The 15,575-nt window shown below is 43.5% G+C and overlaps 1 protein-coding gene across 8 annotated transcripts in view; it reads left to right on the top strand.

The window, feature by feature from the left end:
- The window catches only part of LOC129701640 (uncharacterized), a 40,865-nt gene extending 27,566 nt beyond the window's left edge, over positions 1-13,299 (top strand). For 4 of the 8 annotated variants that reach the window (XR_008724229.1, XR_008724232.1, XR_008724233.1 and 1 more), the window contains 3 exons: positions 11,359-11,431; positions 12,743-12,893; positions 13,058-13,299. Coding sequence is in view for 3 of the 8 variants with exons in the window: in XM_055642964.1 (XP_055498939.1) it covers positions 11,359-11,431; positions 12,743-12,745 (76 nt within the window). In the remaining 5 variants the exon portion in view is untranslated. Of the gene's footprint in view, positions 1-11,358; positions 11,432-12,562; positions 12,634-12,742; positions 12,894-13,057 lie in introns of all 8 variants that reach the window. The other 4 variants (XR_008724230.1, XR_008724231.1, XM_055642962.1 and 1 more) reach the window with 2 other exon arrangements.
- Positions 13,300-15,575: the final 2,276 nt, after the last annotated feature.

Raw genomic sequence — 15,575 nt, 5'->3', positions numbered from 1 at the left:
ACGTATACGCCACTGGAGATAAATGAGACTATTGTGGATAGGGTGAGCAGCTTTAAATACCTGGGAGTCCACATCACAGAGCATCTGACATGGACAACACACACTGGTAAGGCAAGGCAGCGCCTTTACCACCACAGGCAGCTGAGGAAATTTAGAGTCTCTCTGAGGATCCTTCAGTGCTTCTACTCTGGGGCTGTAGAAAGCATCTTGTCCGGCAACATCTTAATCAGGTTTGGGAACAGGACAGGAAGGCTCTGCATAGAGTAGTGCGTTCGGCCGAGGTGCAAATCCAGAGCCAGCAACATAATGAGGGACCCAGCGCTGGATTTAGATGAAGAGAGGTCCTAAGCTATTTCACTTGTGAGCCCCCCCCCCAATCCCCCACTCCCACGACTAGAGGACCATGACTACCCGACAGTGACAGTGTGACACTTTTAGATCCTACTGTATGTTGTCATTAAACGGTTGGTTTTAAAATACATATTGGATTCATCGCGGAGCCGTTTGAAGCTCTGGAGTGTTGGGCCTGCTGCTTCAACATCATGGAGCTGTGGTTTGCGGAGCTCCCAGCCTCGGGCCGCGCTGATTTTAATATCGCGGAACCCTGGGAACCCTTTGCCGAGGGCCGCCAGCGTGAATCTCCACCCAGCTCAGCCTGTGGACTTCGGGAGCCGCAGTCTCCGGTAGGAAGTGGCCGATTCGGAAGTCCAAGCCGCTGAGAATGTTCTCCCGTTCCGACATCGGATGGTGACCCCCAAATTTCATTGTACCAATGACGATGAGAGGGGGGGAGGGGGTGTCTCAAGTGGAGTGGGTCCGTTGGAGACGGGAAAAGGGATCATCAATGGGGGCGAGGACTCCTTCCCATGGAAGAATGGTGTGAGGCAGAGGCGACTGAAGAAGAGCTCCAAATCTCGGCGGGCGCGGAACTCATTGAGGTGGGGACGGAGGGGCACAAAGGTGAGGCCTCTGCTGAGGACAGACCTTTCGGTATCTGAGAGGGGGATGTCAGGGGGGATGGTGGGGCAGGGCAGGGGATGGGGCTTGGGGGCCGGAGGAAGGCAGGCGAGTGGACTGAGGCAAAGGCGGGGGGCGGGGTGGTGGCTGGTCAGGGGATAGGGGGGTATGCAGACTGTAGTGTGGGTGGGGAAGAGCTGAGGTCACATGGTTTGAGGGGAATGGGGAAGACCCAGTGGAACAGCCACTGAGATTACCAGGGTTGGTGGGGGGGGAGTGCTAGCACTAGGATCCAGTGCAGTCAAACCCAGGGGAGTGGGAATCTGCAGCATGGAAACTTCAGGCCCGGTGCTGAGTCCAGGCTGCAGGTAGGGCGGGGGAGTGGAGTCCGGGTCAGCGGGCAAAGAGTAGGAGGTCCCGGTGGGCGGATGGTCGGTGAGGCGGCGAGGTGTGATGGGTCCGGTGAGGCAGTGAGGTGTGTAGGCCCCCCTAGATCTCGAGGCACTAAACTTAAGCTTGTCTAACTTATACGTAAATCAGCCCTGGAGGGACCTCTATCACCCCAGCAACGGACTGTTCCAGCTGCTACGGTCAGGCAAGTGCCTCCGCTGTCACGCTGTGAAAACAGAGAGGATGAGACGGAGTTTCTTCCCACAGGCCATCAGGACTCTAAATTCTTATCTCACCAGGGACTAATTTACTAATTTACTGTTGTGTTGTGTCTTTTTTTTCTTTTTTCCCCTAAAATGTAAATACTGATTCTGTTCTATTCTGTTCTATTGTTCTGTTGTTTTTGCACAATCCGCAGGCATTGCCACTTCCATTTCACCGCACGTCTTGTATGTGTATGTGACAAATTAACTTGACTTGATCATGTGCAGGCAGATGAGATTAGTTTAGCTTGGCTTCATGTTCAGCACAGACATTGTGGGCTGATGGGCTGTTTCTGTGCTACATATATCTTTGTTGTATGTTCTATGTTTAAAAGGCTTGAAGACTTACAGCTTCAATTGATGTCACACGGCAGACGAAATTCAATACAGAAAAGTGTATGGTGTTCATTTTTGATCAGAGGAATGAAGAGAGGCTGTGGAAACTAAATGACACAAATTTTAAGAAGGAGGAGAAAAAGGGACCTGGGAGTTTCTCCATGAATCTTTGAAAGTAGTTTGACAGATTAACATGGGATTCAAGGCTTTGTTTAGCTGGGCATAGTGTACAAAAACAAAACATGAAATTGTACGAATCATTTGCAAAAGCAGATTGGTGCCAACTTGGAGTATGTTGTGCATTTCTGGACATAATATTTTAGGAAGGATTTGAAGAATTTGGAGAGAGTGGAAGAACTGGAAAAGAATATTGTATTGTGGGAATACGGATGCATGGATAAACTGGAAGAGCGGGATTGTTTGCCTTACAGATGAGGAGACTGAGAAAACATTTGATAGGTCAAATTCAGGAGAGTTTAGACAGAATAAATAAATTGTAGATTGTTGCCAATGGTTGAAAGTAAATAACCGAAAGGCACAGGTTCAGAGAAATTGATAAAATGACCTGAAGTGGCATTAAAAAGAAGTACCCTGTAATGAGTGTTGAGGATAGACACAAAGGAAAGGAAAAAAAGACCAATAGAACAATACCGCACAGGAGCAGGCTCTTTGGCCCACAATGTCTATATCAACCATGATACCAATCCAAACTGATCCCATCCAACTGCACATAGTTTATATCCCATCATATCCCATCATATTCTGCCTGGTCATGTGGCTGTCCCCAATGCCTCTTAAATGTTGCCTTTGTATCTGCTTTCACCATTCTACTAACATTCACTGCCCTAACAATCTTCTTTACCGGATCCTCAAAAAAGTTTCCAAGTCGTGACCTACCTGGTACAAAGTCACGTTGACTATCCCTAATAAGTGGAAGCACGAGAAATTGATGATGTTGGAATCATACTGGAGGAACTCAACTGGTCAGGCCGTTGAAATGGTGGAAATGGACGTGAACATGTTTGGTTGGGACTCTTCTCCAGACTAATCGAATGGGGGGAGAAAACTGGAAAAGAGAGGTGGAGTTGGCAAGTGATAACTGGATACAGATGAGAGGGGTTAATTGGCAGATGGCTGGAGTAAGTGACAAAGACTAGAGGTGAAATTAAATCGAAAGGGTGTTAGCTAAGGAAAGAGAAGGAGGAGTAAATTGCAAAACTATTGGAAATGGGTGGAATGGGACATGAGGGAGAGGAAAGAGTGGGGATAAAATGGAAACAGGAAACTCGGGGATGGGAAGTGAGCATTTGGAGGAGGGGAAATGAGCAGGGTGACTAGTGTAATGGGAGATGGTAGGTGAAATGTGTGCGCATGGGAATGAGCTTGGCAGGGGAAATAAGGGTAGTGAGGTTTTGCTTGAAATTGGAGAATTAAAGGTTCATACCATTGGCTTGAAGACTACCCAAATGAAATATGAGGTGCTCGTCTTCAAGTTTACATGTGGCCTCACTGGCATTGTAGAAGACCAAGGACAGAAAGGTCAGTGTGGAAAAGGCATTAAAATGGTTAGCAACCAGGAGCTCCAGCAGGCCTTGGCAGACAAAGTGCGTGTTTGGTGAAATGGTTGCCGAATGTAAAGGAGGCCACATCAGGAGCACCAAATGTACCGGACAAGGTTGGAAGAGATGCATGTGAATCTCTTTCTCACATGGAAGGGCTGCTGGGATTCCTGGATAAAAGTGAGAGTGGAGGTGTTAATTTTACTTCGGAGTCATGTGAGTGACTACGTGAAGAAGGGCTGTCCGTCTGCGTGCGCGTCATGACGTCTGAACGCAACGCGCGAACGGACTGGCAGAGGCACTGCGTCCTCCCAGGCCGTTAGGATGGGCAGGTAAGGAAAGTTGAATCACTTACCTGCGTTCTTTCGGGCTTGAAACTTTTGTAGTTTCAGGGCCCAGATGTCGAGGATACGGTCCGCGGGGAAGTCGGCTGCCGAAGACCGCAGCATTTCCCAGTAGCGGGCAACGGTGTTTCCCGCCATTTAGCGCCGGCAGCTGAACCGGCAGGAGACTTGTTGCAGGAGGAGAGCTCCGTTGGTGGTCCTGCAGTACGGGAAAATCCACCCGCAAGTCAAACAACCCGTTGACTCAGAAGAGTCCGGGGAGGGAAAGGGATACCCTCCCTCAACGGAGAGCGTCTGAGGACGACTCTCCCACATAGGAGCAACTTTTGGAGAAGTTGCTCCAACAATGACCTGCTCTAAGGAGAGAGCTGTGTCAGCCCGGGGCCTACAGCAACAGGCAGTACCGGGAGCCTCGCATAATGGGGCAACCCAATGTCTTCCTCATTGGAGGGGGAAGTACATATGGAAGAAACCACTCTGAATTAGAGACAAAAAGGGGGGGGGGGGGAAACCTTCCCAGGGACAAGCAGAAGAAAGGAAGTAAGTAAGTAACTTTTACTTATATAGCACTGTTTAAGTTAACTTGCACCAAAGAGCTTTACATAAAATAAATAATAAGCACAAAAGAAAAGAAATACTTCTGCAATCATCCAGGTTCCACTGGGTGCTTCCCTGGATAGAGATCTAGAAAATGTCTCCTGCTCTGAGGAGAGGAGCATTCACGGTCAGTTTCAGTCTGACCCAAAGCAAGAATCTCATTTAGGCCCGCTGGAGGGGCCATGTCAGCGCAGGTATCCTCAGGGGCCTGCGGCAGCACCTGTTTTCAGGGCTACCTACAAATCTCACTCTCAATGGAGGGGAGTGTGAGTGATCAGTAGGTAACTGATCTCGAATTACAATACTATACAATACCATTTATTTGTCATTTGAACCTCACATAACGTTCAAACAAAATTTGGTTTCGAGATCAGTAGGTAACTGATCTCGAATTAAAGTATGAACATACTGAAGCACATGCATATGGCCTCAAGAGACAGCAGTTGGCAGAATATCCGCACAAATGCCGGCAAGGGAACAGCGCTATCAGGGTGACTTTGGAGAAACCAGCCGCCGAATCCTCTCTTCAGGTAAGACCAGAAGAAGGAAGCAAAAGCTGTCGGACCAATCAAGGTACCAACGACAAGCAAACTTCATCAGTAGGCGACAACACACCCCACACCTCCATAGGGGGTAAGCAGTTCACTGAAGCCGGTGGTAGCTTGAAAGCTGGGCACGGAAATATGATCAGAGTCGTCTTTCAAGGCAGACTCAGAATTATGGCCAGAATTGTCCGACAAGGCAGGCTCAGTATGATAAGGTTTTCAGACCAAGACCCAAGCAGAGGTCAGGAGAAACATGGAATCCACACTTCCTACCAGTCCAACTCCCAATCAAGGAGAGAAAAGGAACCCGCATCAGGGGCCTTTGGGCTTACCACAAGACCACCGGTAGCCATGGAGGTAGGTGGGTCTGGGTTTACTGAAACAAGGGATTGTGGACCAGTTACATGTTGGTAATTTTACTCTTGTGTTTTTGTTCAAAATGACAATAACATGAATTTCAGATCTGGTTTTAAAAAACAGATAACAACATGTGATTATTTTTTACTGCACAACATACATAGGTTCCAAGCAGACTTGGAACTCGGACCGGAATTGTCTTCAAGGCAGGCCCAGTATTTTGGGCAGGATTGCCTTCCAGGACAGGTGACAGATGGAGGATGTCACTTCATCCAGGTTTAACTCATTTGTGCAGTACAGACTTTTAGAAACAGCAATTTTTTGTTACGGTCTAACTACTGTTTTATAGGAGCTTCCTATAAAATGGTCACATGGCATGCATCGACCTCAAAGATGCATACTATTCGGTGTCTATTCATTAAGAACAGGAGATATTTGAAGTTTAACTGGATGGCATGGCTCTGCCAAATGGGTTGACATCAGCTCCTAGACTATTGACTAAACTACGGAAACCAATTCTGGGACTACAAAGGTCTCAAAACCACATAGTAATGGCATATTTGGAGGACATTTTCATTTTGGAGTCACCAAGAATTGGCAGAAGCATCAGTCAAGCAAACCAAAACCCTGTTTGAAAGAATTGGTTACCTCATCCATCCAGTTAAATCAAAATTGACACCTACAAGGGTAATTGATTACCTAGAATTTACTATCAAAAACAGTAAATATGTTGGTGACTTTGCCTAGGGGCAAACGACAATATTAACTAAGCCTGCAATGACCTGATAGTCAAATTCTAGCCATCTATCAGGCAAACAGCGAGTGTAATTGGCAAATAGTAGCTGCATTCCCAGCAGTACGGGCCTTTGCATTACCAGAACTTATAGCAAGCAAAGGAACGAACACTCAGATTACATGCAGGCCGAATTGGCAAACTATGGATTGCCAGCAGAGGCCGTTGTTGAATAACTATGGTGGATAACGAATGGGAGACAGCTCAGGGAAATTTTGCTCGAAAGCCATCGAGGGTTCTTCAGACCTATGCAAGCGGCTAAGAATGGGGAGACACCAACACAGTCTAAAGCTGTGGGGGCAGATAGAATGAGCAGAAGTCTGTAATTCCCCAACACATGGAATCAATTACCCAGAATTGTTGGGGGCACAATATGGACTCAAGGTTCTCTGTAGCGATATGCAACCGGTGCTTGTTCAAATTCAGATTGATAACACCACTGCGGTGGCATATATCCATTAACAAGGGTGGTGTAAAATCTGTATCTTACGACAGATTGTCGAACCTCATTTGGCACTGGTGTATCGAGAGGAATATTTGGGAAATCTATGAGGTAGATATAACACAGTGACAGATGCTGGATCACGAATGTTTAATAACAACACAGAATGGATGTTGAATCAGACAGTATTTAACAAAATAACTACACGATTTGGCATACCAGATGTTGATCCGTTTGCATCTAGACTAACCATTAGTTACCCAGATATGTGTCCTGCGAGCTGGATCCAGGAGCAAGGCAGTGGATGCTTTCTCCCTCAATTGGGGAGGAATGTTTATGTATGCTTTCCGCCAATTTGTCTCACAAACCGATGCTTGACAAAAATCAAGCAAGACTAAGCCACAGGCATATTGGTAGTGCCAGATTGGCCTACTCAAGCCTGGTCCCCAAAAATTTTGGGAATTATAGTCCAGCCAGTAATGGCTGTACCCAAGAGCAGGGACCTCCTAGTGAACCCAGTTACAGGGAGCAATCATCCATTACATGAACGTATAACTTGTTGGTCTGCAGATTCTGAGGAGGCCATTTCAAGGCATAGGACTGTCCGAACAAATACAACACAGTTCGGATAACGGATGTCTTGGAGTTCCTATCAACTGTACTATAACTATAAACTAAGTTATAGTGCATCTATAGTGCCAGAGGTGCACTCTCCTCCAATCTGATGCTGGAAGCAGGGCACAGTTCGATAGGAACGCACCCCTTTACAACAAAATTCATGAAGGGAATTTACAATTTAAGACCTCCAAGGCCAAGGTACACTGACACATGGGATGTGAGCATGGTACAAACCCTACTTTGACAGTGGGGACCGCCTATAACTAACCCTGAAGGTGGTATGCTGACAAAGAGTCCAGACACTGCAAAAGCTACGGTTGGACTACATGACCACCAATATGAACAACATAACATTCCTAATCAGGAACCTGATAAAACAGAGCAGGCCAGGAATGCCAGGGATGGAGATCCAGTTCTTGGCATATCCAGAGGACCAACGGTTGTGTGGGTGGTAACATACTAACACCACTATCTGAGAGTTACGGAGAACCTCAGAGGCTCAGAACAATCGGTCCTCATCAGCCATAAAAAAAACCACACCAAAAGGTGTCAACTCAAACCATCTCCAGATGGTCAAAAGAGGTAATGGCGGTAACAGGAGTAAACATTTATATGGTTAAATCTCACTCCACCAGGGCTGCATCTACGTCGGCAGCAAGAGCTATGGACGTGCCCCTTGACGACATCCTAGTGGCTGCAGGATGGACGAATGAAATAACGGTCCACCGGTTTCATAACAAACCCATAACCGGACTGGGGGTGTTTGCACGTACCATTTTAAGTTCTGTCCCTTAGTTTCCCCCTAAGGTTGGGAGGGGTAACTTTTTAAAAAACATTTCTTTCATTTAAAGCATCAGTTTCTTTACTTAACTACGTAATGTCTGAATGCTTTAATGATTACACGCATCCATGGTCAATCCATTCAGTGTGTGACGCCTGGATTCGTAACCGGCGTAAAATCACAGAGCTTTGAAATCTTCACGTAGTCACTCACGTGACTCCGAAGTAAAATAGTAAGATTAAACGAGAACTTACCAGTTTGAAGTTTGATCTTGATTTTATGAGGAGTTACGATGAGCGATTACGTGCCCACTGCTCCCACCCTCGTACAATCAAGGTCACATGGAAGTTCTAGTTTCTTCACAATCTTACTATTCTCAGGTCTTCTTTTTATCTGTGATTTAACACCGCTGCTTTGAAAATTGACGCGCACGCAGACGGACGGCCCTTCTTCACGTAATCGCTCATCGTAACTCCTCATAAAATCAAGATCAAACTTCAAACTGGTAAGTTCTCGTTTAATCTTACTAATCTCCTGCAGTTGCAGGGGAAAGTGTGTGGGAAGGGGATGACCGAACCAAGGCGTTATGGAGAGAGTGGGCCCAGTAAAAGGATAGGGGTGGGGGTGGGGACGGGAAGATGTGACTGGTGGTGGGATCATATGGAATGTGGTGGAAATGGTGAGTTGGATGCAAAGTCTGGTAGGGTGAAAGCTGAGGAACAGGGGAACTTTATCCGTGTTCCATCAAGGGGTTGGGGGAGTGAGAGCAGAATGATGGGATGCAGAGGAGACATGGGCGAGCAATCCATCCATAACCTCAGGAAGGAATCCACGTTTATTGAAGAAACAGGACACGTCAGATATCCTAGAGTGGAAAGCCTCATCAGGTGCAGTAGAAACAGAGAAATTGACATCAAAGGTTGGCATCCTTGGGATGAGGGGTAGTCAGTATCAAGGTAGCTGTGGTAGTCAGTTGGTTTGGGGTAGACATCAGTTGATATTCAATCCCCTGTGAAGGAGGCAGAGAGATTTAAAAAGGGGAGAGAGATGTCAGAGATAGTCCAAGTTATTTTGAGGGCAGGGTGGAAATTAGTAGGAAAGTTAATGAAACCACCAAGTTCTGCCCAGGTGTGAGAGGCAGCCCTGAAGAGCGGAGAAAGAGTTGAAGGTTGCTCTTCCCAATAAACCCATGCCTTTCCAGATGTGAGTAGATCCAATCCTTAAGAATCTTCTCCATTAATTTCTCTAAGGCTCATCGGCCTGTACTCCCCTTGTTTGTTTCTTTTGCCCTTCTTAAAGAGAGAATCACCTGTGTAATCTTCAATCTACTGTTACCTCGCCCATAGCAGAGGAGGATACAAAGATCTCTGTCAAGACCCCAAGAAATATTCTCTCTTTCTCCTCTCTATGTCCTGGAACAGATCTCATTAGGTCCCAAAATGCTACAGAAGGCTGTGGAGGCCAAGTCAATTCAGATTCAGATTCAATTTTAATTGTCATTGTCAGTGTACAGTACAGAGACAACAAAATGCATTTAGCATCTCCCCGGAAGAGCGACATAGCACATGATTTGAATAAATAATAATAAGTGTCCGGGGGGTGGGGGGGGGGGGTGATTGGCAGTCACCGAGGTACGTTGTTGAGTAGAGTGACAGCTGCCGGGAATCATATTTTTAGGGCGGAGATTGATGGATTCTTGATTAGCACAAGTGACAGGGGTTATGGGAGAAGGCAGGAGAATGGGGTTGAGAGGGAAAGATTAAATGGCAGAGTAGATTTGATGGGCTGAATGGCCTAATTCTGTTCCTATGACTTACAAACTTATGAACATGTTCTTTCAAAGCCCAATCCCTCCTCCCTCAATATCAGCATGCCCTTGAATATCAACATATCCCTCCCTGATCTCACTATGATCTATGTCTTGCTCCTTGGTGAATAGTGATGCATAGCACTCATTTAGCACCTCACTTATTTCCTCTGGCATCAGGTGTACAATCCCTCCTTTGTCCATGAATTAACCTTCTCCCACTTACGCTTTTGTCTTGAATATATGTATAAAATGCCTTTAGTTTCTTTTTAATCCTAGTCACCTATTTCATGGCCTCTTTTAACCTTCAAGATACCCTGTTTAAGTTCTCTACTGCTTCCTTTATTTTCCTGCCTGATTTCAGCTTCCTAAACTTTTATATGCTTCCTTTTCGTTTTTGCAACATCTCTCTTCATCCAACATTCCTGAGCCTTGCCATTCTTATCTTGCTTCACCAGAAACACGTTGGATGTTGTGGATAATCATTATGGATTGGGTTATGTTCCGAGATAGGGTGAGGTTGCCAATTCTTAATATGTGCCATCTTAGTCGTAAAATAGGACAGTTCTATCACCAGTCTTGTTCTTAATGGGTCATTGAGTTTACAAAATATTGTTTGGTGAAGGAGCAAGAGTGTGATAGCCACATATCATATTTGTCATGAAGCCATAACAAAAAAGTTGTACAATAATACTTTTCAATGTACTTTACTACATCAAGTCACATATTATAAACAAATGAAAAAAAGTGTTTTCTGTCAATATAATGTTTTTATAAGTGTATTTGGCTTGAGTAGAATCCAACCAATGTCATTGATAGCTTATCACTGTCCACTTTATTGGTGTTCTCCTCCTCTTTATATACCTTATCCTAAAATCTGAGCAAATAATCAAACATAAATAAGATAATCATCTCTGCAATGACAGCAGTTGAATGTTAAACTTCCCAGTGGATGCTAATTGTTTGGATAAGGATCCTATATATTGCTTTAATAAATCATACAAACTTTTCACAACAAATTTACTACCCTTCCTTGTTCTTGCACAAATAGTTTTTTGTTCCTTCTGATGTATATGTGATACATTACTGATGCTTCGTTTAGATTGTCAGAATATTTATTTATAAAAGAATAATTATTTTAGTAAAAATACATATGGAACTATTTAAAATTCAGTCAAATCTAAATTCAATTCTGTCTTTTTTTTGGGAGTTTCTGTCAGGCCCTGACGGATTGTGGCAGTATTATTTCTGGCATTGCTTGCCATAAGTTGAAACCCACACTGTATACTTTACAAAACCAGCATTAACTTATGCTTTGCGCAATGTATAAAGTAATATAAGAAGTTGTTTTTGCTGTTTGGAGATCAATTCTGAGCAGCGATAGTCGATATGTTGAAATGTTTTATCTCATGTTTAATAAAGTATAATTCAGAAGGAGGCAATGGGTATTATTCATCAATTACTGTTATTTATTGATTAACTTTTATTAACATTATTTATTCATTCTTTTTCATTTACTTATTTCATAAATGATTTAAACCTAAATGACTGCATACGTAAATTCTTTAGTTCATTAGGTGGAAATGCAACAAGGAAATCTTTCAGGAACCACATGAGTTTGAAGAATTATGTTAAAGTCAAGGTAAGCATTAAACTAGTCTGGTACTGGAAAATAAAACAAGTGTGTCTTCTGCTTACCATCTGACCTTCATACAGTAGCCAATTTATTCTTGATATTGAGATTCTGTTGTGTATATGTTATGATTGTCATCAACCTACACAAAGTTATTATAGAAAATGTAAAGTTTGCACTGTGCAATGCCCCAAAATATTTCCATAAGGTGCATTCTCAGTCCAGGTATGCAGACCAAACCTCCAGCTTCTGCTGAAACTTTCTCTTTGCTATTCTCCAATGAAAGCTTCCCATCACCCATCTGTTCCAATTACTGTCCCATATCTCTCCTGTTTCTCCAAAGAGGGTCACAGGTCATCCTGATCTGTGCTTGACCCTCCCAGAAATAGATCTCCAACAATGTGATTTTGCTCCTCTCGTCCATGTAATACCTACAGTGGTAATGTGATCCTCTGTAACTGGTACACTATACCTTTATGTCCAAATGAGTTCATCTGTAATACCTAATACAATTGACCAGCCCATCTTCCTCTATCACCTCTCTATGAATGACCTGCAGGAACCACTTGCACTTCTCTTTGACTGTTTGCTGTTCCAGTTCATCTGAAAAGTTCACAAAAGTGTTTCAAGATTCAAGATTCAAGAGAGTTTATTGTCATGTGTCCCAGATAGGACAAGTAAATTCTTGCTTTGCTTTCTTGAGCAGCTTCTCTTGAAGTAGAAATAGTGATAGGCTCTTGACCTCTGATGCCTGCTGGGCATTTCAATAATATCATGGCTGATTATTTACGTCAGTATCACTTTGACGCACTTATTCCACATCCCTTGGTTCTTTTTAATTGCTAAATATTGTTGATCTTTGTCGTAAATGTATTAAATCACAGAGTCCCTTTAGCTCTCTTGGGTAGCAGATTCCAAAGGAATACTACTCTCATGGGTGAAAATATTTTGTTCCTGTTTCAATATTGATTCAATATATCGACTTTGGAGTTGCTTAGAACTAATCTCTGACCAGTAAAACAACTTAATTTAATATTTAATATATTGTGTCAAGCCCCGTACAAATGTTGTACATTCTACAAGAGCACCTCTCATTTTTCTAAGTGAGGAAACATCAATCCACTTCATCTCTCCTCATAGGACAAACCCGCCGTTCCCAGTATCAATCTGGTGAACCTTTGCTGCATTCCATCCATCATCTATATCTTTTCGTAAGTGGGGAATCCAGATTCTGTGGACAATATTTGATCTGTAATCTCACCAGATCCTTGTATAAATAAATCATGATGTTTTTACTCTTGTACTTAAATCCTCTTGCAGTAAAGGCCAACATATCACGTCTTCCGAATTGCTTGCTGGACCGGCATGTTAATTTCCAGTGATTCCTTTGCAGCATGATCCATTGGTTCTCTCATTAGAATCATCATTTATGAATTGTTCCTGGGAAATGTTCTCATATATATGCAACCAAGTATGTATTACAATAATCTTTACTTTCAATGATTTAAAAAGTTCAGAGCTTTAACGTATCGATACATTCAGATCTATAATATTGCATGCAATGACAATGGAATACTAAAATTATAAGCATGGTTCAGTGCTCTGTTAATTGTGCTCCATTTGCACTCTTTGCAGAAAAGGAGAAACCAGAGGCCAAGCAACTACATCCAAAGACAAGTTATCACTTGACCAGTAACTCCAAAACTGTTACTTGAAACAGACGTTAACATAGTGACCTAGTCAGAGTGAAGAATAGTGATGTTAAAAAGAAAGCACAGGATACTGGACCAAATATGTGTAGAGGTGAAATGATGAATGAGTGAGTGAGTTATGCATAGGGGAGGTGCATCAAAATCATGATATTGAGATTCAGACGTCTTAATTTTTGGGAATGATCCTAGATGAAATGCATATGAAAGTTGTGAACAATTGAAGCCTGCTTTTGAAAGAGGCAGAATAAAACTGTTCTGCTACATTGCAATATACAATGTACTCAGCCACACACTATTGGAAAATTATGTCGCTGAATTTTCAATTCCAAAAGCAAAATATTTACATCAGTTCCAAATCACTGAATGTCATCTGTAAATATTTGCGTGCATGGTAATATAATTGGTGTATATAATGGAAGGATCTAATGTAAAACAGGAGTGTACTTTGTCAATGCTGTCTAGCTCACCAATGAGCAGGAGGGAGGGGATTAATTTAACTCTGTGTATCTGATTACATAAGTCAATGGACAATAGTGAGATGTGCTCCAGTAACACAGAAATTAGTTGTGCTGAGTTACTGACAGGCTCACAATTTTTGGCTCTGCCAGTATTACAGGCCCATCCCCCCAAGCAGTTCTGTTGAGTCACAATGTGCAGTTTGCCATTTATAGTTGCTGCTATTTCAGCAAGTGCTCTCATTCTTATCTCCCCTTTGAATGTTTTTGACAGTTTATTTTCAAACCCTATTCATTTATCGCACCCTCCATTTAAAATAAAAATAGTTTATAATTGTTACACTCTAATGTACAAGTGAATTAAAAAGAAAAATCTTGAAAAAGGGAAAGAGTTTTTCCAGGTCGCCTCCCCTGTGGCCTAACATCAAGGATCGGCACGGCCTTTCCCGGAGACACGCCCGGGGCTTCAGCGGCAGGCGCAGCGTGGACTCTCGGCGTTGAGCGGGTGAGCCCTCGCTGGAGGGGAGCGCTCCGTTTCACTGGCCCGGGGCAGTCGGCAGCCTGAAGCCGCAGCCTGAAGTCGCGGTCTGCAGAGCTCCAGCTGGTGCGGCGTCTACAGCCCGGGATCCCTTGTGGGGGACCCTGGGGAAGAAGAAGCCATCACTGCCGGCCCACGGCCAACCTCTACCGCGGGTCCGGCATGGATTCACCATCACCCCTGGAGGGGGGCTTCTACCACCGGCCCTGCGGTCTGCGGTGCTTCTGGCTGCGGCGGAGACTTTAAATCTCGACCGATCGGCCTACACCATCTTAAAGCCGCGGTCTCCGGTGAGGAAGAGCTGATCCTGGACTGACTTTGGACTCTGGTCCTGTCCACGGGGGGGAAATGGAGGAGGACTGGCCAAATTTGGTGCCTTCCACCACAGTGATGAATGCTGTGGTGGATGTTTGTGTTACAGTTTTATTGTGGTTGTGTGTTCTTTATTATTGTACTGCTGCTGACAACCCAAATTTCCACCGACCCTGGTTGTGTGGCAATAAATTATATCTATCTATCTATCTATCTATCTATCTATCTATCTATCTATCTATCTATCTATCTATCTATCTATCTATCTATCTATCTATCTATCTATCTATCTATCTAAAGAAGCAAATGTCATGTAAGTGAGTATGTCTTCTGAAAATGGGAATTACAGATTCAAGCACTTCACTAGAAATGGAAACTCATATCATAAACTGAACCAATAAAGGGAAGAGGAAGATAACAGGTCAAGATAGAATTAGGATCATCGATTCCTGTCAGAAAGGATTTGGTAATGTTTTATTAAAATGAATCACCAAGGAGATAAATTTGGTGGACGATATTTAAAGTTAAGTGAAGTAAAAAGTAATAAAGTATTAAAAGAACAAAATGGCATAAAAATAGAAAAAGTCATTAACAAATAAGGGAAAGATCCCTTGAATCCCACCAAACTGAAACCAGATTAACTGAAATATTAGATAACATGAGAAACTGAAAGAGCAGAACACAATTGCTGGAGGGATTCAGTCTGAAGAAGGGTCCTGACCCAAAATGTCATCTGATCATTCCCTCCACAGACTAGCTGAGTGACTCCAGCACTTTGCATTTTGCTCTAAATTCCAGCATCCGCATTTCCTTGTGTCTATGAGAAACTGAAAGCAATGGTTATGTTCTAATGTTAGAGCAATCAATATTCTGAGCATGGAGCTGAAGAGAAAAGGCCCAAGGAAGATGAGGCACTGTTCCTGAAGCTTTTGTTGAATGATCAGAAAGCCAAAGATGGAAAAGACAAAGTTTGAGCAATGGCAAATAAATTATGTCACTGTGCTGCCCTTCTTTCCACTCCAAACTGAGCTTCTGAGACATTCAAGACATGTTGTATATAATAGAAAATTCTGACAGATTTTAAGATGCAATATTATTTATGATGCTGAAAACAATAAAATCCCGGCTGGGCTAAC

This window comes from Leucoraja erinacea, chromosome 11, assembly GCF_028641065.1.
Source record: "Leucoraja erinacea ecotype New England chromosome 11, Leri_hhj_1, whole genome shotgun sequence".
NCBI classification, from domain to species: domain Eukaryota; kingdom Metazoa; phylum Chordata; class Chondrichthyes; order Rajiformes; family Rajidae; genus Leucoraja; species Leucoraja erinaceus.
This window is presented reverse-complemented; position numbering and strand designations above follow the sequence as displayed.